Genomic DNA, 24,587 nt, shown 5'->3' with positions numbered 1-24,587 from the left:
ACACAGAAATTCAGCCCCGCTGATTAGGGGCAAACATACATTTTATCTACTCTGGAGTTCTGTTCGAGTATGAGCTAAGCACAGTTATTTTGTGATCACAAGAGGGGAGGGGCAGGAAATAAAGAAATCCTTTCAATTCTGAAAACCTCTCCTGACTACCCCAACTACCAAAAAAGAAAGGAAAAAAAAGTCTCAGGTTTAAACAGATCTTAACACAGAGGGCTCAGAAAGATAAGAGCTAAGTTAGCTGTTTGGCTACACTCCAGTCTTTGTAGTTAAACACAAGAAAGAAAAGTGGCCTTTAAACACTGATAGCAATCACAACACTGTCATGCCACCGTCAATGTCACTCCATCAGGGAAACTCAAAGGACTTCATAAAAATGTGTTCTATCCGGCACAAAACACTTCTGGGAATGATAAGATTCGAGAATAACTGCCTCCTTTTTGCAAGTATGGAAAACTTAGGCACAAAATTCCACAGAGAGCCGGTACCTCTCAAGCAAGCAATCCATACGATGAGAGTTACATAATCCTGACTCTCGGCTGCAATGTCCACAGAAATTGATATTTATAAACAAACTTCTTCAGAAATTCCTTAAGTAGAAAAATGTTAGTGATTCAATCAACAGAACTCTGGTCTAAACAATACATAGAACTAAAACACATAAGGAGAAATTTCTTAAGATGTCACTGCATTTCAGTGAAGTTCTCTTAATTCTTGTTTAGAATGGAAGGAAATAAACAGAGCAGTGTGGTAGAGAATAAAAGGACAGGGTGTAGTTGAAGTAACACAGCCAGGGAGGTTCCTCTAAAAAAGAGGCATTTTACCTAGAATTTAAAGGTCAAAAAGTACTTAGACCGCTGCCATGCGGATCTTCATTGATTCAGGTGTGGGCTACCTCTGAGAAGCATGTCCCCAAATCATTGCGCTACAGAATTCTTTTATTCCACTGGTGGAATTAGTATTCTGGAAAATACACTTGGAGAAACCCTGTTGTTCTATTTTTCCTTCAGAGTCAATTATGGCTGGTGTTTATATCTTTAAATAAACACCTTTCAAAGTTTTCTTGGACTTATAATTAAGGAGAGATGGTATTAAATTTTAGCAAGTGCCTTTTCAGCAAATATTATTTTATAGCATTTTTTCTTCTTAGGTTTATTGATTTGATATACTTGTATTCCTTTCACAAGTATTTCAATTTTATTTCTTTATACACAATTCTTTGTGCCATAATTTTAATTAAATGCATAAATGTAAAACATACATTTATTTTATTTTCCTTATTTACTTGGAACTTCCTTCTCTCTTGAACCCACATCAGCTCCTCATTGGTACATAAAGTAATCAGGTTAACAATCTAGTATGTGTTCTTCCATGTTTCCTTTGAATTCTGCATATTCTATTCAAGTCCAGTAACATCATCATCATCATAGCTAATATTTCTCAGGTACTTTCTATGTAACTCATTTAATCTTCACAAAAATCCTACAAAATAGACATTATCATCACCCCACTGGTCAAAGAAGGAAACCAAAGTCAAAAGAAGTAATGTCATTCACAAGTATTCCACTAGTACATATACAGATACAGAAATTTGTTTGTTTTCCTTTTGGGGTTTTTTTTTTTATGTTTTGGCAAAATGGGATCTTCTTATATACACTGAGTGACCAGATTATTACGATCTCTGAACGTATAATTATCTGGCCACTCACTATATATACATATACGTGTGTGTGTGTGTGTGTGTGTGTGTGTGTGTGTGTGTGTGTGTGTGTATTAGAGGCCCGGTGCATGAATTCGTGCATGGGTGGGATGGGTGGGGTCCGGTCAGCCTGGCCAGGGGGAGGGGACATGGGCAGTTGGCCGGCCTGCCTGCTGGTTGAACTCCTGGTCGAGGGGACAATTTGCCTATTAGCCTTTTATTATATAGGATATACACTGAGTGGACAGATTATTATTCGTTCAGAGATCATAATAATCTGGCCACTCAGTGTATACTTTTATGCACCTTGCTTTCTATCATTCAATAATACTTTGTGGAAATCATGTGAACTAGCTCTAATTCATTCTCTTTAAAGTTGGTATAAAACCCTATAGTGTGGGTGTACCATCCTATACTCAGCTCTTCCCTTCTGAGGGCCATTAACTTGGTTTCCACTGTTTTGCCACTATGAACCATGCGGCAATGAACAGTGTTGTACACATGTCCTTTTACTTCTTTCACTTGTGCTTTTACTTCTGCTGGGATGGATCCCCAGGAGTGGCATATCTGACTCAAAAGAAATATATCTTTTTAAACTTTAATAGATATTGCTAGATTGCTTTCCAAAATGGTTGTAACACTGCACAGACCCATACTGCCAGCAATAGTTTCCTTAATAGAAAACTCTCCTTGTGGTCTTGGGATAAACTCTCTTTGGTCATAGTGGATGATTCTTTTAATGTACTGTTGAATTTGGTTAGCTAGAATTTCATTTGGGATTCTGCATACATATTCATAAATGATCTAACTCAAACCCATTCTTTTTGGTTCTATTTTAAAATCAAGGTTTCTGCTGGTTTCAGAAAATGAACGGAATCCCTTTCTGTTCACTTATTAATTCACTTACCCATTTATTCATCCCATCAATAAACATGTAATTGAGGGCTTATCTAGGGCAAGCACTGTAAAAGCACTAGTGATGTAAAGAAGAAGAAGACTCATTGCCTACCCTCAAGATCACCTCTAGTGAGTGACTCAACCATAACATGGATAATCAGGGAATGGATACAACCAGTAAACTGAGATATGCACAGAATGTTATGAGGGTCTGAGGATGGTCCTACCCATCTTATCTAAGCAGTTAATACTGAGCATTTACAGAATTTGTGGGAACTGCCTCTGCCTTCGTATTCAATCATTCCAACCTCGGACCCCGAGCTCTCTCCTGGTCATGGAATCATTATTCATTATCACTGCAGAAGGCATGGGTAATATCAGCACAGCAATGCCAATCAATATTACCCCAAAGAATACAAAGTACATGAATAGCACTTTTCTAAATTTATTTGCAAATATATGTGTGTGTGTGTGTGTGTGTGTGTGTGTGTGTGTAGAGAAAGAGAGAGAGAGAGAGAGGGAGAGAAAGAGAGAAAAAAAAGCACGCGGGCGCGCATGTGCGCGCCTGGGGATTATCTGATTCTTAAAAGTCTGAAGAAACTCAACTCTATAATCATTAGGCCCTCGGAGACAATGTTGGAGCTAATTTTCTCTCAACTTTTTTGGTAGCATTCATAGTTATTGATCTTTCCACACTTTCTACTTCTTCTTGGGTCAAACCATGATGTACATACGCATTTTTTAGAGAACTATTTCAAACATTTTTTAAAATGTATGTGTCTAGAGTTATACAACATAATTTTATGCTTTTAGTATTTTACTATTATTATTTGCTATCAACACTGTGTGGGGAAATAATGGTCCAAGGTAAGAATATATACAGACTCAGCAGTAGATGTCTTAGAAGGTTGGTTGGAGGTCTAGAAAGAACAAAATTAGCCCTAGCTGATTGGGTTCAGTGGCTAGAGTGTCAGCCTGTGGACTGAAGAGTCCCAGGTTCGATTCCGGCCAAGGGCACATTCCTGGATTGTGGGCTTGATCCCCAGGAGGGGGCGTGCAGGAGACAGCCAATCAATGATTCTCTCTTATCATTGATACTTCTATCTCTCCCTCTCCCTTCCTCTCTGAAATCAATAAAGATATATTTCTTTTAAAAAATTAGATGACCTGCGACAAGGAGGTCTAGGGAAGAGGCATGTGAATAGATCTGAAATAAAAAGAAATTCCCTTCCTTCTCAATGTCTTTGATCCATATCTTCAGGTTCCTTAAAAATGAGTAGTAGATGGCCTTTCAAGATAACACCATTAATAAATGTGAAACCTAAATAAGGTATCCATGACTGGATCTGTTATTTGCTTAATTTTTTAAAAAAATGTACCTTTCTCTGAACATGATCACCCTCTTCGGGGTCAGTGAAATGAATAGACTGAAGATACTTTGAACAGCATGATCAGCATTTGGAATATCAAGAAGCACATCAGAGAAAAGAAAAAAAAATCTTCAATCACTCTGAGAGATGTTATAATAATCTTTCTCACAGACAGAATAATGCTCCAGAGAAAGGATTCACATTTCTTTTGGGGCATCACCTAGCAGGGTCCACCTCTCTGCAACAACAATGCACAATCTCACTTCTGCATCCTTGAAGCTGGGAGCAATAAGAACCCATCATGATACCAAGAAGATCAAAGGCATTTCAGTTAAATGACAATGAAAAAGTAAGTATTGAAACTAAGGGAAAAGACAATTCACAAAGCCATCTAGTTCTGTGTGTTGAGAACCAACCTTTTTTTTTTTTTTTTTTTAGGAAATCATTCAAAGCAATGTCATACAGAAGTTCCAGTCCTGAAAATTCATAAAACGTGCAGGGTGTTAAGTAGGAGCAAAACCTTTCAGCAGCCAAATGTCCCCCCATTAAAAATGGTTTATCAGAGAATGTGGGTTGCCAGCTGTGGGGCTGGAACTAAATTAGTTGATTACACTTTAGATATCTCAACCCAACACATGAGATAAATCACACCCAAATATAGAAGCTTTTATCACAGCCAGAGAGATGGAGCTCCCAGCACTTGCAGGCCCAGAAACTGCTTACGGTGCACTATCGGGGTGCAGTCCCAGTTTATAACCTACTCCTGCCTTTTCTTTTTCTCTTAAAACAACCTGCCAATAGAAATTAGACCGAGATAAAAATCAATAACACAGGCTAGAAAGCTGCAGCGTAGTCAAAACATCATATAGACGAAGGCAGGGTAAGGAAGTAGGTCACTGAATGTGGAACTCTTTAACTTGCATTTGATGAAAGAGTGCAATAATCTTTTCAAATAAGTTTTTCTGACTTGATGTCAATGGTCTGAATGCTGACAATGCCTTTACCTTCATAAGGACACTGAAAAACTCACTCTCTGAAGGAAAGAACCTGGGGGCCCAGGCAGGTGAAATGTTAAGTCTTCTTTTACTCGCATTCTTATTTCATCCTCTATCTTAAACGTATAGTGGCATATCTATGTTTCTGGTTTTTTAATAACAATACATTATACACACACACACACACACACACAGGGAATATGCTAATTAGCCAGGCATCACGACCGCTCAGGAGGAGGCTGCATCAGGACCACTCAGGAGGAGCTGCACGCACAGGTGGGCGGGAGGGGACCGCATGCCGCCCCCAGCCCCAGCAGCCACGGGGAGGCTGGGGCTGGGGGCAAGCCAGAGCAGAGACACAACACACAGGAGTGCCTGCCCCCACCCCAGCGGACACAACGAGGCAGCCGGCGCTACGCAGGTCAGGCGTGGGTCCCGGCCCCTCACGGGGTGCCTCCTCACACAGCGGGAGGTGGGGCGCTGCTTCACATGATTGGCCTCTAGAATTATATAATGAGGGATATAATGAAATCTACCTCAGAGGACCATTATGAGTGAGAAAATGTGTATTTGTCATGGAACAGACTGAGAATTTCAGAGGGAAGGTGTGGGTCGGGGATGGGAGATAGTGATTAATCGGGGAACTTATCTACATAATAAAAGCCTAAGCGACTGTTATGGTGGAATGACCGGTCACTATGATGCGCACTGACCAACAGGGGCAGACGCTCAATGCAGGAGCTGCCCCCTGGTGATCAGTGCACTCCCACAGGGGGAGCACCACTCAGCCAGAAGCCGGGCTCACAACTGGCGAGTGCAGCGGCAGGAACCTCTCCCGCCTCCACAGCAGCGCCAATGAGCAGTGAGCCGAGTGGTAAGGAGCCTGCAGCTAAGGAGCAGCGAGCCGAGCAGTAAGGAGTGAGCAGGCAGATGGTAAGGAGCGAGGGATCCCAGGCTGCGAGAGAGCGCAGGCTGGGCTGAGGGACACACATCCCCATGCACAAATTTCATGCACCGGTCCTCTAGTATGCATATATGGACACAGACAATAGAGTGGTGAAGGCCTGGGAGGGGCAGGTACTGGGTGGAGGGGGTCAATGGGGAAAAACAAACAAAGGGAACATCTGTAATACTTTCAACAAAAACAAAACGTGTATTTGTGCCACCATATAGGTACCTAGCATAGCATAATCTAATCACTTAATAAATACTAACAGATTACCATGGTAGGCTAACATTATATCATATTGTATTAGCAGTATACTTAACAAATCAGTTTGATTTTTCTATGGATCAAATTCTGTTCTGCAGGAAAATAGTGACCCATAATACACTTCTTTCATTATAACACCAAAAGCTTATAATTTGTGGATGTCCCACTGAGGTTCCTCTCCAGGGTTCTAGCCTATTGAAAATGCTCTGTCTAAAACTTCGAATAAATATCAAAGAAACAGGAGCTTCATTTTGTTATGAAGTACCTACTCAGTGAACAATATTTCTTTTATCTTTTGCTTTCCTCGCTTACTTCTAAGCCCTTGAGAGCACATTATTATTCATTTCTTGGAACCTGTGTCTAGAATAGCTTTGCTTGACACTCTTATAGGCAAACAAGCAGCAAGCTAAGACACTTGTAAGGAGGGATTCATTGTAAAAGACTGCTTTGGGTCATGTAAAATGTATGGGAGGCAAAGGGCAGAAGTTTAACGTTTAGAATGAAAAGAGAGGGGCCCTGATGTAAGCCAAATGCATGATGTGCAAAATTCTCTTCAGGTTTAATAATTAACTAGAAGTGGTTTTACCTAGAATGTGTAACAGTTGAGAAAAAGAGTACATATGGTGGACCACAGCCTACAAGGCCATACCTGGCGCCTCCCAATTTATCTGAATAGTAAAATCTAAGAGTGCAGCAGAAGAAAAACCCTGAGGCTAAAAGGTGCTGAAACACTGCAGTAGATCACTTTCTGGGTCTGCAAATACTCACCCCCTCTCCCTACCCCTATACCCTCCACCTTCCAATAGAGCCCAACCTACTTCTTCTGTGTTTGTATTGTCTCATCCTTTCAAATCTCCTCCACATTTCCTGCTCACCACAACCCCCTCCTTTCCCCAATTTGTTACTTGTCTTAACTTTTCTTTGTTTCACTCTGGTTCATTTAGGCCTCGCCTTTCAAAACAAGGCAAGGATCGAGGTATTTTGCTAAACACTATTCTTTACCTTAGAAGAAACCTGACACTAATTTTCTTCTATTAGGTTGAAACTTAAGAAATCTTTGAGCATCCAGTGTTTTCCACTTACAAAAACAGCTATTTTAGAGGTTCAACCTAAATATCTTCCCATAAAGGAATTTTCAGAGCCTGGTTTTTACCCTGGGGCTTCCAGAGGCCATTCTCTTTCTCTAGTTCGAAGGCATATTTTTTCCATGGACCCCATTAAGCTGCCTTTTCCCTTATTCATCCTTGGACAAGGGAGGGTTTATTGCACCCTAGGAGCAGCTCTATTAAGGTGGGTTCAACTCTTAGAATCACAGGATGGTGCTAGAATCGACTTTCAAAGCTACAGGTAGGAATATAGTGATGCTGCAGACAGCCCTGTACACTTCCCAATCTTTAGTATCCTTTCATTTAGGGATATTGTAGGAGCCCCAGGCCCAAATGCCTATTCCTTATGACTCGGAGCTGATGTAGCCTATGGACAATTGTAACTCCCAGTATGTCCCACTTCAGGGGTGATTCTCTCTGCCCTGCCACATCCCTAAGCCGCCATCCCCACAATGCACTGGGCAACCGCCAGCTCCTGCCTTCCCCATTCTTTGGATTGGCCATAATTGTCTGACTGGCTGGGCACAAGCACTTGACTAGCAGGAAGGTGGAATGACCTGGTGAGTATAGACACTGAGTAGGGGAAGAGATAGTAGGAGAGTTCTGAAGCATCTTTCTAGCTCTTCTCGGGTTGACTCTTTTATGAAGCAAATTCAAGGGACCGTGAGTTGAGGTCCAGATAGATTTTCTCAATTCATCTCTGTTGGCTTTAAAATTCTCATCCATTCTCTTTTCTTCTGCTTCAGCACCAGGCTCTATGTCTGCCTTAGTGTTTGATGCTGTCAAAAGTTTTTATTTTCCATATAAACCGTTATAAACCTACTTTTGCCCCACCTGTACAATTTTGCATTGTGTTTTTATCAGATTCATATTGTAAACATGTTTCCCATTTTTTAAATGCTTTTCTAACATTTAATGTACATGGTTTTAATGGTACATAATACTATATCAAATACAGGTAGCACAATTTATTTTGAATAATATTCTTTTATAGAAATCTTTGCATTTCTTATGTTTCCACAGATTCCGTTTTTAAAGAAATTGCTGGATCAAAAGAATAAACTTGGACAGTGTATATTCTACAAGTAGATGAAAATATCAGCTTCATGACATCATCCCCAGCACCTGACATTATCCTTCAACTCCCTATAAATAGAATGCACAAAAGGCAACTTTCTGTTTGCGCAAATAAGAAAATAAGGGGTAGGTGTGTGTGTGTGTGTGTGTGTGTGTGTGTGTGTGTGTGTGTGTGTGTGTGTGTGTGTAGAGAGAGAGAGAGAGAGAGGTGGGGGGGGGGGGGAGACAAAAATATGAGGAAGAGCAAAAAAGACATATATGTCCTTGATAAGAAGCCCAGAGAGGACACAAGTTGCTATAGCAACTGATATATGCTATCAGGGATTAAGTAACAGATAGGAAAATTATAATTGATAATATATTTTAAGGACTTAAAACACTGTTTAAATTATTAAGGTGAGACATTGTATAACCTTGTGCAGTTAAACATCAGAAAAGTTGTGATAAACAGTTATCAGCAAAACTTGGTACTAGTATGTCTCCTTTGCAAGGAAAAAGAAAAATATATAATCCTATATTAAAATCAGTGGCAGCATTCTTTTTATCACACTTCATCTATCCATTTGTTTTAACAAACACTTTTTTGGTGCCTACTATTTACCAGCATGCTGGAATGAAACAGTAAATGAGATAAAATCCTTGCTCCCAAGAGCTCACTGTAAAGTAGGAAAAACAAATATGCAAGGAAGTAACTACACTAGAGGATGATAACTGCCATCCCAGAGATATAAACAAATCCATCAAGTAGGAAATAACTAGCTCTGCCTAGGCAGTCAGAGCAGGCTTGACCCCAGAGATGAACATTTTAGCTGGGTATTGAAGAATGAATAGGAGTTTTCCATGCAGGGAAGGGGAAGAAGAACTTTCTAGGGAGAACAAAGAGCTTGGACTCTGTCTTTTAAGTCAGAGCATACCAACTGCTGTCTTGCATGGGTGACAGGTATATACAAAAATCCTGATTCACTCTACCCACCTGATGGCCAGGTGAGGTGGGACCTGGGCAGCTCTCATCCTTGGGTTAATACCCTCCAGCCCTGTCTCATCCTCCTTGTTTCCACATGCCATCGGGCGTAGGCATTGTTTTCTGTGAGTGTTGTGATGCAAAAAATGTTAGGAAGCACTGCCCAAGGTGGCTCAGAGGTAATGAAGGTTGGTAGGGCCAGGAATAATTATAAGACTACATTGGAATTTTTAGCAGTTAGCTCTGATAGTGTGATGGCAGCCAGGAATGGAGAGAGACAGATTACCAGAAAGGAGAAGTAAGAGGCTGCAACGGATTATAGGTTCAGATACATTCAGTGTCTCACCATATAGGTCCCTCCTTTAGGAGGGGCATCCTCCTGCCCAGGAAGTAGGATTGGGCTTTGCCATGTGCCTTGCTTTGGCCAATGGAATATGAGTGGACAGGCCCTGTGCCCTTCCTTTGCCAGCAGAAGCTCTGAGAGCACCTTGAAGGTCCACTGTTACACACTTTCCCTTCTGAAGAGGCCAGCACATCCCAAAAGAGCCAGCCTGGAGTGAGGAGGACAAGAAGCAGGGCTGCAGCTGACCCTCAAAGGCCACTAATGTGAGCAAAAATGGACCTTTGTTGCTGTAAACCATTCAGCTAACGCTGACAGATACCGAGGCCAATGGGCTATGCCAGAAAATATGAAGGCCTGAACTGACAACTAGTCCTCTCAGAGTCAGTAAATCAATCCAGGGAGCTTCTAAGATGATTAAGTCAGCAAAGAAATGTGCTGAATGCCAAAGGCTTCCAATCAGGGGTAGGAAGCTGGACGGATCATATGCATTTGTGCTTCCCTAAACTTATATTCTGCAAATATCTGCTCAGCATTTATTTGGCCTAAATGGAAAGAAGTTATACAGCTTGTTTCCCACTTTCTTTATGTTTATGACTCAAATGTTGGCTGTCCTCCTTGTCATCTTGGATATTCTACTCAAAAAAAAAAAAAAAAAACAAAGCAAAATTTAAACATGCAAAAGCATCAGTAAACACTGTAGAATTTACTACAGATTTCATTGAGATGGAAGAGAGGGCTATGCAATCATAGCAGACAGTACTTTGCTGGAGGGACAATCTCATTAAATCAGTCTTTTCTCCAGAACTCTTCTCAGCCTCATAGCTAAAACTTTTCTTCATTCCCCAACAACACCCCCCATCCTGAAACCACTGCTCATTGCCATCTGTGAATGCACCAAAACAATACTTGTTTAACCACTCATGCTTAATGCAGGCAATGTGCTAGGGTGACTGGTTAAAAGTAACATTCAGCCCTGGCCGGTGTTGCTCAGTGGATAGAGCGTCGGCCTGGGGACTGCAGGGTCCCAGGTTCGATTCCTGGTCAAGGGCATGTACCTTGGTTGCGGGCACATCCCCAGTGGGGGGCGTGCAGGAGGCAGCTGATGGATGTTTCTCTCTCATCGATGTTTCTAACTCTCTATCCTTCTCCCTTCCTCTCTGTAAAAAATCAATAAAAATTAAAAAAAAAAAAAGTAACATTCAAATCCCTGAAGTCCTGCCTAAGGATACTGCCTGAGCCTTCTCCCTCATAAGCAGTTTAGGAGAAGTAGAATCTGAAACTCAGCTACACAATGGGAGGATTTCCATCACTGGTGAAGTTTTAGGTTTGCAATAGTTTTAAAATAAAAATGCTCTTTGAATGTGTGACACACTTAGCTGATGCCAGTATTTACTCGCCTCTTAATCTGAGGTCATTTAATTAGATGCTTTTCTCAGTAGGGCAACAGGAAAGATGGAGAACCCGGGAATTAGGACAGGGGCCCAGAAAGGGAAAGCGAGAGCACCAAACATAAGCCTTGCCCATTTCACTGTTTTTCCCAGGATCAGCTCTGGGACAGCTTTTATACAGTCAACACCATTCCTCTTAAATCTTCATGTAAACCACAAGCTGAAACCTGAATAAATCGCCTTTACAACAGAGATCAGAAAGGTGACCATTAGAGCCCTGGCCGGTGTTTCTCAATGGTTAGAGTGTTAGCCCACACACTGAAGAGTCACGGGTTCAATTCCTCATCAAGGGAATGTGCCAGGGCCAGGCGCATGTGGGAGGCAACCAATTGATGTGTCTCTCTCACATTGATGTTTCTCTCTTTCTCCCTCTCTCCCTCCCTCCCTTCCACTGTCTCTAAAAATTAATAGGAAAAATATCTTTGGGTGTGGATTAACCAAAAATAAATACAATTAAGAAAAATAAAAAATTTAAAAAAGAAAGAAATGTGACAATCAGACAGAACGTGCAGTGTCCCCTCCACCCACACCACCAAGGAAGGGCTCACCTTTTGGGTGAGGTCACTGGCTTCATTGATGTACCGATCTCTGTCCTTTTCCAGTTGGAAGATGATCTTTCTCTGCTTCTGAGCCTCATCTTTGTAGTTCTGGATTTCCTCCTCCAAGTTCCTCTTGGCTTGTTCATGGAGCTTCACCAGGTCTACCTGTTTCTGGGTCGCGTGGATTGCCTTGAGCATATTCTAAAAATAAGGACAACAGAGCATCCCCGTTACTCAAAGTGTTTGGATATTTGCGGTGAGATGTACCCCCTGCCTCAACCCTAAAATAATTAGATGCATTGTTTTTGAGATGAGTAAAGACAATCATATTCTCTAGAGCTTATTAAGAGCTATAGAGAATATCACTGTATATAAAACACAAATGGACTAAATATTATATGTTAAAAATACATTTAAAAATCTAAAACGAATAATATTGTTTGCATGTACAAATTTATAGAATAAAGGAAGTTTCCAGGATTATGCAAAAAAAAAAAAAAGATTCAATGATTTTCCTAAGGAGTGCTATGCATGTAATAATATCTAATCTATTGTTTCCTGATATTTCCTAACAGTCTACCAGGTAATCTATTTTATTAACAACTGTTCAATTCTGGGAAACTTAAAGAAATCATGAAAAGTCAGGATGAACAAATATAGGCTGTATCTACTTGGATGAGATGAAGTTTTCTTGGCCAAAAGCCATCGGGCTGTTGGGAAGCAGCCTCCCCACTCTGCACCTGGCCAATCACTTTTCCTCCTCGAAGGAAATCCTTGAGCAGGAAAGTTTATCCTATAAACCTTGAAAGTAGTTAATCTCCTAAGAGTGACTGTCGATGGAAGGAATCCTTTGGAAGGGGCAAGAGGAGGAAAAGAGTAGGGGTCTTGCCTGGAATGAAGAAGGATCTCCAGGCCTCAAGCTCCCCCAACCCCTCCCTTAGCTTTGGACCATATTGCGCTCAAAGAGTAGGAGAAAGAAGGCGGAGAACAAAACCCAAAACCTACAACAATCCTGAAAAGATGGAGACAAAGTTAGAGACTTTTCATACTACCATCCCTTTTCCCAACACCCCAAAGTTAAAATTTTATTAGCAGTCAGCTCTGCTTTCCAGATTAGCAAAAGTTACAGATCATAGATATTAAACTCAGATACTTTGGATGACTTGGGCAGTTTGGGATGCCAAATAACACACCACCAATAAAAACAGAATCCACAAAACACTCTGAAATCCCCTGCTAGTTTGCATGATAATGCTCCAAAATTCCTTTGTGTTCATAGGTGATAATGCAGTTTCAATTCACAGCCAGTAAATGCTGGACTGCAGACAGCTGCTTAGAGGAAAATTGAGCACTATTATTTATTCTAATCTACTTTTGTTTGCCTCAGAGTTTCCTTTCCCCATACAACCTGTTATAGGCAGTTATTATAGCTAAAGAAAGGCATTTATTTACCAGTGTTAGCGTAACAACTCACCTTATTTAACATGTCCCTTTCTCTCAGAAGCTCATCCATTGCTTTCTTATCAAGTTCTGCTTGTTTCTTTGACACCTCCACCTCTAAATCACCAGGGAGAAAAATAATGATAAATATGGAGTCAACCTAAAAAGAAATCTGCCCAGCCCGGCCAATGTGGTTCAGTGGTTGAGCATCGATCCCTGAACCATAGGTTCAATTCCCAGTCGGGGCACATGCCCAGGTTCTGTGCAAGAGGCAGCTGGTCAATGATTCTCTCTCATCCATGTTTCTCTCTCTCTCTCCCTCTCCCTCCCTCTCTCTCTCAAAAGCAATAAAAATATATTTTAAAATAAAAAGAATCTGCCCACACCAAAGTGATATAAAACTAGCTTTGTATATTTATCTATAGCTATAAAATGACTGTTTTTGCCGAAACCAGTTTGGCTCAGTGGATAGAGCATCGGCCTGCGGACTCAAGGGTCCCAGGTTCAATTCTGGTCAAGGGCATGTACATTGGTTGCGGGCACATCCCCAGTAGGGGGTGTGCAAGAGGCAGCTGATCGATGTTTCTCATCGATGTTTCTAACTCTCTATCCCTCTCTCTCTCTCTGTAAAAAAACAATAAAATATATTTTAAAAAATGACTGTTTTTTAACTGTGACACACTCTTCATTATAACTGAGGAAGATCTTCCTGTCTCACTAGACAGATGGAAACTGAGGCATAGAGAGATTAAGCTACATACACCAAAGATCTGCAGCTAGGAGGTAACAGAGCTGAGATTGGGAGCACAGATTCTCTGACTCCAAAAGTCCTTGCTCTTTTTAAATCCTTCTTATTATACAAGTAATTAGAAACAGAGAGAGAAACTAGAAATAACAATAAGCAAAAAGAATTCAAACCAACTTCAATCTGTTTAGGGTTTTGATGTCTGCAGATTTTTTTCCTGTGCAAATTATATGTGTGTATCATTATAAATATATATGCATGCCAAAGTAATCATGCTACACATATTGTTTTGTAACTTGCTTTTACAATTAACAAACAAAATAAATGTCTCTCTATATTATAAATGTGCATCAACATCAGTTTTAATTACTGCATATTTCTCTATATGAAAATGTGTTATTTATTGAGCCAACTCCCCTTAACATTTAAATTGCTTCCATTTTATTTACTTATTTGTAATTTTTAGCAATGATCCTGTAAAAGTTCTTTTTAATTTGTTACTCTAGAAGCAGAAATCCTAAAACAAAAGGAATTTAAAAAAAAAAAAAGACATTTCTCTCCTACTGCCAAATTTCTCTCCAAAAAAATGAATAGCAATTTAATTCCTCATGCAAACCACCACTGGTTATTATCATTCTCTTTTATCTTTGACAATGTGATGGATTATTAAAACCAGTATGCGTGTGTTTAATTTATATTTCTTTGTCTGGTAGTGAAGTTGACTACTTTTTCATGTTTAATGATTATTTATTTGTACTTGTTTTTCAAATTGCCCACACTTTAACCTTTGCCCATTTTTCTCATAAATTGTTTATCCTTTTTTGTGAATTTTTAAGAACTCTGTATGTATAATAAGGATACTAACTCTGACTGACAATATTTTGGTCAATTTGCCTTCATATAGTCTTTGGTACATTAAAAAAAATAGCTATTATTTCACTAAATCTCTCAATCTTGGCTTTATAGTTTCTACATTTGGTGTCAACTTTTTCCCCCAAAAGGTAACTTATTATCATACTACCATTTTTTAATAACCAGCCCATATTGTACAGTTGTATGAAACAACACCTTTACCTTAAATGAAAATTTTGGATCTTTCTGTGGCCTTTCCAATCTTTTCCATTGATCTGTTAGATATCTTCACTCTATCATTTAATTATTGGACCTTTATAATACACTTAAATACCTGGCAAGGCAAATGCTCCCTTATCACTCTTCTCCAGAATTGCAAGGCTATTGTTACATGTTTATTCTTCTGGAGAACACTAGAATCCGTTTTCAAGACCCAGCAATATAACTCACTGAAATTTTTATGGATCATATTAATTATACAGATTAATTTAGACAGATTTATATCATTATTACATTAAGTTTTCTAATCCAGGAACTTGGTATATCTCTCCATTTTTCAAGTCTTCCTTTACACCTCTCAATAGAATTCTGTAGCACTTTTTATATATAGGTCTTGCAGATATCTTGGTAACTTTATTCATAGATATTTTATTACTTTAGTTGCTATTGTGAAAGGGGGTTTTTCCATCATATTTTCTAACTGATTCTTTGTATGAAAGAAAGCCATAAATATCTATATATTTATTTTATAACCTGCCACCCTGTTGAACTCCCATTAGTTCTGGCAGTTTCTCAGTTCATTTCTTGGCTTTTGTGATAGAAAAAACAAATAAATGGAGAGTTCATCCTCCTAACCATTATGTCTAATGCCACTCTTTGATCAAGCAGATCAAAAGGAAGGGATCCCTAAGAAGAAATAATGGTTAACAATATCTATAAACTAACAAGAAGAGAGAGTGTGAAGACCTCTATAAACATGATTTCAGTATGAAGAGTTGGGTTCAACACTGAATATGTAATTTATTTTCAAAGCTTAGAACTATTGCAAGCAAAAACACAGAAACTTAAATATAGGAGTGTTTTTAAAGTCACTAAGCCCATTACAAAACAATCTTTCGGGATCCATTTTCCTTCCTATCTGTAACATTAGATTATTATACTGTGCTAGACAGTAAGCATGCTGAGGGCAGGGACTTCCATGCACCCAATGCCTAGCATAGTGCCTGCACATAGTAGGCATCCAATTTGTCGAATGAAAGAATAAGTGAATGGAGAAACTGTCAAGGTAAAAGATTTTTTCCTGATGTCTTAGAAGGAAAAATAGCTGCACTTCTCAAAGGCTCACATGACATATCCTACCTAATAAAATAGTAATATGCAAATTGACCGCACCTTTGCTACACCCAAGCCACACCCACCAGCCAAAGCCATGCCCACCAGTCAATCAGGGCGAGTATGCAAATTACCCAACAAAGATGGCGGTTAATTTGCATACGCTGAGGGAGGGAGGAGTGAAGACTGAAGACAACTTAGAAGGTAAAGGAAGGAAAAGCGGAAAGCAAGGTGGCTGCCAGAGGGAAAGCCCAGGCGGGGCGGAGCGGGACGGGCGTCAGCGGCGCACAGGTGCAGGCGCAATGGCCACAATGGCAGCGGGAGCGGCAGCGGCAGCACATGCGGCCACAGCGACCACTTGCAGGATTCTTCCTGCAAATGGGCTACTAGTCTAATATATAAAAGGCCAGTGGCCGTAGTGCCAGAACAACCAAACGACTGGTCACCAGGAGGTGCACTGATGGGTCCTGAGGCGGCGGCGGGAGAGACTCTGGGTTCCGCAGTGGCGGTGGGTGGGACTCTGGATCCCGTGCAATTTCACACACTGGGCCTCTAGTGTTTCCAATAATCTTACCTGGAGATTTAGATTTTACCTAGATGTATGTTTTTTGGTGATTTAAGACTCATAGCAGCCCGCTGGGAGTGAATAGAGTGTTCCTGCCTCACATATTCTGGTATAGTCGGAATTCAGACCCAATCCTCTGCCTCCAAGTTCAAAGCTTTTTCAGACACCCCAAATTTGACTAGTTTCCCCTATTTTCAATTATATTCTTTTCAGAATGAGATCATAGTCTGTCCTATTACTATATACATAGTAATATATCTGGATAATAATAGATAACATTGAGTAAGCACTTACTATGTGCTAAGCACTTGGCCCCACATGTTTTATGTGTATTAGTTCATTTCATCCCCCAAGACCTAAATATGGTGGAGGTGGGATCCGAACCCAGGCAGACGTGACTCCAGAGTTTGTATCCATAGTGATTTTTCTGTACTAGATGGCCTTCCATGGCACTTAAATTTTGCCTCCACAGGCCAATGGGAGAGCTGGTAGAACAAGTGTTTGCCAGATGGTAAAGAACTAACAGAGAAAAGAAATTAGAAGCCATTTACTTTCGTCCCACTGATCCTTGGTACAGTATTGCCTCAAATATTGCTGATGGGGGACATTCATTTTCATTTATCCCCTGTCTTCAGTGAGAAAGGGACTAATGCTAAAGGTCATGTAGAACCCAAACCTAACTCCATAACAAATACTGAGCAATACTTTGGGCTGGATTGATGGTGTGCCAAGATAGTCTGCTGAAGAATTTTTAAGGAATTCCTAATGATGTCCCCTCCATATTGCCCACCCACCAGTTTGAACGTTGTTTTGCTGATTTCATTTGGCATGGTTTGTGTTTGTACATACGGAGCCCTGAGTTGCCAAATGACATTAGTCACCAATGAAATGTCTATAAATGTATTTTAAAAAGGACAAAATAATCCTTGGTTTACCTCTCTCTAATCCCAAGATCTGATTTTTTAGAGTGTCCTTGTGCTGTTCTACTTCCGCCTTTTGGTCTTCAATCTGGTGTAATTTCTTATGGATTTGCTCCCTGACTTTGTTGAGCTTCCCGATGTCAGTGCGCATCTGATGAACTTCTTCCTCTCTGGCCTGTAATTAGAGAGAATTAACCAGGGGGACATTTGGTAAATAAAGGGTGACTGGATGATGGTAAACTCAGAACCAATAAGAGGAAATTCTTCCTATGTCAGTGTGAAGTTACTCTATTGGACTAAATCAAAACACACACACTGTTTGGTTTTGAGGGAAATAGAAAAACTCTATTCTCTGAATAAAATATGTGGCTATATAAGCTAAAATTAATAAAAATACAGATTAAACTTGATGTCCCAAGGCACCACTGAATGCTGAGCTGTGTGTATCATAAATGTGTGGATTTTGTGTTATAGATGCTATATTCGATTAGCGGTTTTCACAGACTCACAAAGTGATCTCTCTCAGAAGGTTATTAACATGCCATAACGTATTCAAATACTCGTTTGACCCACATGGCCACAGCAGTGCAATTATATCCACGAGAGGAGGGGGCCTCCGCCCTCAGAGGATGGTAGCCAATGGGTGTATATTCAGACAGGTGGACAGGGCAACATTAAAAGGTAAATCTACATAATGCCCAAAGGTACCAAAACAATAAGTCTAGCAAAGGAAAGCACCCAATTTTTGTCTATGGGCTTCAAGTTTTATGAAATTTTTTTACATTCAAATTAAATTCATTTTTCAAAATTTTGTCATTTTTAGAAATTACTGGGGAAGCAACCAGTGACGCTTCTGCAAATAAAGGTTGGGAATTATCCCCAGGTCTTGCCACTGAAGAGACTGAACCTAGGTGGGCATGTTATCCTCAGATTATTGGGAGAAGTTGAAGGCCCTTGGTTCAGGATCCCTTAACAAAAATCTATCATCTTTCAAGGTGCCCTATTCGTGTTATCAAAAGAGAGAATTAATGGCATAAGTACTTTTACTTTAAGTTCACCTTAGGGGCTAATATATTATTTTGCCTTAAGTAGTCATTTCATTTCTGCTTTAACTTACAGCATTCTCATAGAGAATGCTTTTGAGTCAAACTATTCTGGACTGTTTTAAATGTTCCTCAGCCTCAGGTCCTACAGGGTCCAAATTAACTGACCTAAATCCCCTTTCAATTGCAATAATAAGGTGTCCTCATTCAACAATTATGCATCCAGACCCTATAGTCAGATTTCAGAAAAATCCTAGAGATCTCTGAGACTACATACAAGATGTGCAATGTGTGTGTGCACGCGAGTGTGTGTGTGTGTGTGTGTGTGTGTGTGTGTGTGTGTGTGCCTGTTCATATACTTTTGTTAAATTCTCAAAAGGGCCTGTGATGCAGAAATTGTGTAATTCATTACTCGAATCTTAAGTATTACTTTTGATTGGTCACTCATTTTATAACCAATATTCTAACAACATAATAGGGTTTATAGAGTTTGCAGAATTTTCTGTTCTATTAAACATGTAGGCATAACATATGTACCCAGCATAAAGTTATTGTCCAAACTTAGCTTGCAAGCACTCTTCAAGAGAAAGGGAGGAAGAACGGGAGACCTGTCTTAAAATTTGCATTGGACAGAGTGAATATCATGCTTCTACAATCCTAGAAGTAAATACCTAATAGAACCAGTCCATCCCCCACCCTGCTCATTCTACCTTCTCCACACAAGTAATAAAATGCAATCTGACTTATTTGCTATTCGCTCGTGTAAATGGTTTCTAGCTCTCGGCAACCAGTGACTTGCAAGGCTAAGTTACAGAGATGAACAGCTGAGCTCGCTTTGAAAAGCATTTGCATAATCATATGATCAATAATCAGGTTTGCAATTTTATAAGTAAGAATGGAACTTATCACACTGTCTGCTTCCAGGCACAAAGCAATCACAGTAGGCTAGCACCTGTCTGATGCTTCAAGGCTAATTCAGGTTATAGAACCATATGTTTTCTGACCGCACAGCAAACATATAGGGAATGAAGGAGGGAGTGCTAGGCAACTGATGTGTCACTTGATGGTTACTTTGAGCTCCAATGCCTTCTGCTGGTTTTCCTGGGATAGCTGCTCGCAAACCAAAATGTGTTGTTCGTTCTCTTGCTGAAGTTTAGCATTTCTCATCTGAAACTGCTCCAGTTCCTTTGCAGCTCTCTCGTTCAATATCTGAAAGAGGTAGAATGAGCTGGTTAATTTTTTTATCTGATTACAATATCTGTGTCTCCACACAGGAAGCCCCACTATTTTTGCCTTTGTAGAAATGGTTCTTTATTCCCGTGAAAGCTCTAACGCACTCAAAAATGATGAATGTTACTGGTAAATGGAAGAGGAAAATGACGCCTTATAATGAATAACACAGAGAGGACCTTTTTGTTTTTTTTTGAGAGCCCTGGGAAGTCTTGTTCACAGGTGGTGGATAAATATTTTAATACCATTCGGCGGGCTTCGAAAACACAACAATTGCTATAATCATTGCAAATGAGCTAGGGATTCAAATGAGTTTTATCTGCTGTGAGGCTCCGAAGCTACCTCTTGAGAAGCAAATCCTGCATTAACATGCCTACTACCTTTTCTGATATAGAACCATTCACTAACACCAACACAATTCCCCTTTAATCCAACTTAAGTCAAAACCGTGGAACAGCAATGCGCTGGTTTCTATCAGCCTGACTTCAGTGTCAGCTGGCTTTTCCTCTTACACACCTTGACTGTAGGTTTTACAGAAAGAGAGGATTAGATTTTAGGGTGCCATTTCTATTGGGAGAAAATTGGGGAGATGGAAGGATATCAAATCGCCTGAAGGACAGAAAGAGAAAGACACGTATTTAGCTGACCTTGAACAACATGAGTGTTAGAGGCATCCTCTCCGCACAATTGAACATCCACATGTAACTTTTGACTCCCCAAAAACTTAACTACAGTTGTCCCTCAGTATCCACTGGGGATTGGTTTCAGGACCCCCTGGAATACCAACATCATGGATGCTCAAGTCCTTCATATAAAATGGCACCAAGCAATGCATACAGTTAGCCCTCTCCAACTGAGGATTCTCAACTGCAGTGTCCTAACTGCGGATCAGAAACACTATTTTTGATCCATGGTTTGTTGAATCTGCAAATGTGAAACTAGCAGGTAAGGAGGGCCAACTGTATATTGGAAAATATCTGCATCGAAATGGACCCGTGCAGTTCAAACCCATGTCGTTCAAGGGTCAGTAAAGCTTTCATGTAAGCAAGAGTTAAACATGAAAAGAATCCATCCAATTTCCCACCAACAGGGACTAAATAAGATATAGCTGGCTATGCTAAAAATAAAACTGTTTTACCGGAGTCCTGGATATTGCTAAACAAAGCACTATAGTTTTCATCATGATGTCCAAAATTCTCTCGGATTTCACGCTCAAAGAAGTCTCATATTTTTCTTGAGGATACTATATACTGTTTATTATCTATTTCATTTCTGGCTCTATATAAAATAAATAAAGCAACTGACAAAGAAATGTGTTCTAATATCTATTTTTTAAATAGAAAAATGCTATATGGCTTGACAATTCTTTGGAAACTTCCTCAGAGAAAATATTTTCAATAAATGACTTTTTTTCAATTACATGAACTGCTTCTTTAAGAAATGAGAAATGACAGACTAGAATTATTGCTAAGTTACCTTAAACCACTATTACAGGGGAAATGTTACCAAAAAAATAGTGCCTTATTTAAAGTGCATAAAGACCGAGGATGCTTCCCTAAACTTGAACCTTAAAAATAAACCTGTTAAAAATAAACCATGTTATATTCACACAATGGAATACTATACAGCTATGAGAGCGAGTGCTCTATGAGCTCTGTCCAATAGGACTTCCTGCCCTCGTGTAAATATTCTCCACCTGTGCTATCCAGTATGGTATCTTCTAGTCACATCTGGATCTTGAGCACCTGAAATGGTGCTAGTAAAACCCCAGGAACTGAATTTCTTATTGTATTTAATTTTAAAACAAATTTAAATAGCCACATGTTGCTAATGGCTACCATATTGGACAACACAAGTCTATAACTATGTGGCAATAACATGAATGAATCTCACAAAAAAATATGGAGAAAAGGAAGATAAACATAAAAAAAAGTACATCCTGTATGATTTCATTTCATAGTACAAAAACAGGCAAATTCTGATCTCTGCTTAGAATTCGGAATAGAGGTGACCTCTAGGGGGGAACGTGACGAGGAGGGGGCATAAGGGGAATACCTGGAGTACTGTTTCTTGGGATGAATGCAGGTGACCAAGTGGAGAAAATTGATCAAGCTGTATACTTGTGACTTATACACTTTTCCATGGTTATTATACATTAAGAAAAGATTGCCCTGGCCAGTGTGGCTCAGTTGGTTGAGCGCTGTCCTATACACTGAAAAGTCACCAGTTCGATTCCTGGTCAGGGCACATACTCAGGTTGTGGGTTCGATCCTGGGTCGAGGTGAGGAGGCACCCAATCAATATTTTTCTCTCACATCTATGTTGTTGTTGTTTTTTCTCTCTCTCTACCCCCTCCCTTCCTCTCTCTCTCTCAAAAACAAATTAAAATATGTTTTTAAAAATTAAAGGTTAAAAAGAAATTAACCTGTTGAAGCTGGAAAAAAAAAAAAAAAAGGAGGGCACATATCTACCTATAAGAGCTATTCAAAGGGCTCAGTGTCTTACTACCAGCAACTACAATGAAGGGCATTTGCTGCTTTCCAAAGAAAATACAAAATGCCCCAACGGACCATGAACCAAGGTGCCGTTCTTGTTTTTGCTAGGACCCCCCCCCCCCCCCCCCCCCGTGCAGCCCGCACACCACGCACCTTCTGCTCCTTCAGCTGCTGCTCCAGCCTCTGCAGCTCCTCCTTGCTCTTCTGCACATACTGCTGCAGGGCCTTGATCTCTGTCTGCCTGGTGTCCATGTCCGATTGAATCTGCTTGAGCTCTTTCTCCAGTTTTTCCTTCTTCCGAGTCTCCCGCAAAGCTTCATTCTGACGTTGCTGGATTTCTTGTTGGAACTACAGGCACAGAAAGGACAGGGAGGAAAGACATGAACCCCTCCCCAGGACAGGTCTCAACCAGCCAAGCTTCTCCCTCTCTCAGGGCAGTCACTTCGTAGTAGCATTTCCTTTCTAGGTCAGTCATCTTTGAGCCCTAATGTAAAAACAGCTCAAGAATATTCTGTTTTGCCCAGCCAGCATGCCTCAGTGGTTGAGCGTCAACCTATGAACCAGGAGGTCACGGTTCGATTCCTGGTTAGGGCACATGCCCAGGTTGCAGGCTCAATCCCCCAGTAGGGGGCATGCAGGAGGCAGCCGATCAATGATTCTCTCTCATCATTGATGTTTCTCTCTCTCTCCCTCTCCCTTCCTCTCTGAAATCAATAAAAACAAGTTTGTTTGTTTTTTAAAAAAAGAAGTTGGATGGGTAGGGGATGGGAGCTGGGAGGAAGGGGGAAAAGATGGGGAAATGGGAAATACATGTAATACTATCAACAATAAAAAATATATTTAAAAAAAAAGAAAATTCTGTTTTGTTTTTCAGAGCCTTGACACTAAATATCCACCTTGATGGTGGAAACAAATCCACAAAGAAGGTATAAAATCCAATTAAATATGGAAGGCCAGAATCTAGAAAAGTTAAACATGGAAGGAGCTCATCCAATTCTCCATCAATGGGAACTAAATTAAATGTAGCCAACTACCCTAAATGTGAAATCATTTTGTGCATGAGTACTGGATATTGCTAAAGAAAGCACTAGAGCTTTATCACGGTGTCCAAATTCTATGAAAGGCCTTTCTCCTATCTCATGATCAAAAGTCTCATGTTTTTCTCCTAGAGTTGGGATTTGTGTATTATCTATTTGACTTCTGGCTTAATGTAAAAGTGTTCAGAAGGGTCCAGCCAGATGGCTTCCTTACAATGGAAAAGGATCAAGGGCACTACTTTCAGCATCTCCAGATGCAGGGCACCCTGGCCTTCACCAGGGACAGTTTCTTGGGCCAGAACTGTAAGCAGTGCCCTGCCTTAGTGGCTTCTCAGACAATGCTGAGAAGAGTGGCTCCAGAAGAACAGCTCCTGCAAGAACAAACCAAAGAAACAAGCAGAACATTGGATGCCACCGTAGGATGGGGGAGGGGGAGTGTGAGAGAGGGAGGCTGGGGAAGGACAAAACCTCCTTCTGGAAGGTAACGGTTCTTCATCGCACCCTCCTTGGCAGAGCTGACCTGATTGATGGTGTGCTCTGCCTCATCTCGGCTTCGCTCTGCTTCCTGCTGATGTTCAGTGATCTGAGCTAAGGACTCTCGTAATTTCACCACTTCTGACAAGAGCTGGTCTCGCTCCTTTGTCACTTCTTCTTTGAACTTCAGTAAATCTCGGATACTAAAAGAGAAGAACACAGGAGTCAGACTAAACAGCCATCTGCTCATGAGGCCTCCTTATCATTCTCTGAGCTCATTTTCATGGGAAAGACTCTAGGTCAGTGGTTCTCAACCTTCCTAATGCCACGACCCTTTAACACAGTTCCTCATGTCGTGGCGACACCCAACCATAAAATTATTTTTGTTGCTACTTCATAACTGTAATTTTGCTACTGTTATGAATCGTAATGTAAATATCTGTGTTTTCCAATGGTCTTAGGCGACCCCTGTGAAAGGGTCATTCGACCCCCAAAGGGGTCGCGACCCACAGGTTGAGAACCACTGCTCTAGATCAAGGGTGAGCACTATTCAGGTGTGAAGGGGAAAGATCTGACATGGGAGTTCTTTGTGAGTTGTTAACTCAAAAAGTGCCAATAATACCATGCACAATGTAATCCCTTTTCTTATACTTAAGAAATTACAGTATCCAGGGAAGGCAGAGGAGATTTGGTGGGTAGGAAGAGATTAATCATATAACTTATATTAAAATATGCATAACCCATGGACACAGATAATAGTGTGAAGGCCTGGGGTAGGAGATGTGGGCAGGCTAGAAGTG

General features: G+C 40.4%; 1 protein-coding gene across 1 annotated transcript in view; it reads right to left on the bottom strand.

The window, feature by feature from the left end:
- The window catches only part of CFAP58 (cilia and flagella associated protein 58), an 85,678-nt gene that overhangs the window by 51,950 nt on the left and 9,141 nt on the right, over window positions 1–24,587 (bottom strand). Inside the window, exons 4-9 of the mRNA XM_008144410.3 lie at window positions 23,834–23,990; window positions 22,430–22,624; window positions 19,623–19,760; window positions 17,524–17,683; window positions 13,129–13,211; window positions 11,664–11,855 (exon numbers count right to left, since the gene is read on the bottom strand). Of these exons, the coding sequence (XP_008142632.1) occupies window positions 11,664–11,855; window positions 13,129–13,211; window positions 17,524–17,683; window positions 19,623–19,760; window positions 22,430–22,624; window positions 23,834–23,990 (925 nt within the window). The remainder of the gene's footprint in view (window positions 1–11,663; window positions 11,856–13,128; window positions 13,212–17,523; window positions 17,684–19,622; window positions 19,761–22,429; window positions 22,625–23,833; window positions 23,991–24,587) is intronic.

Source organism: Eptesicus fuscus, chromosome 17 (genome assembly GCF_027574615.1).
Source record: "Eptesicus fuscus isolate TK198812 chromosome 17, DD_ASM_mEF_20220401, whole genome shotgun sequence".
Taxonomy (NCBI): domain Eukaryota; kingdom Metazoa; phylum Chordata; class Mammalia; order Chiroptera; family Vespertilionidae; genus Eptesicus; species Eptesicus fuscus.
Note: the sequence above shows the minus strand (reverse complement) of the source record. Positions and strands in the feature narration are given on the sequence as shown.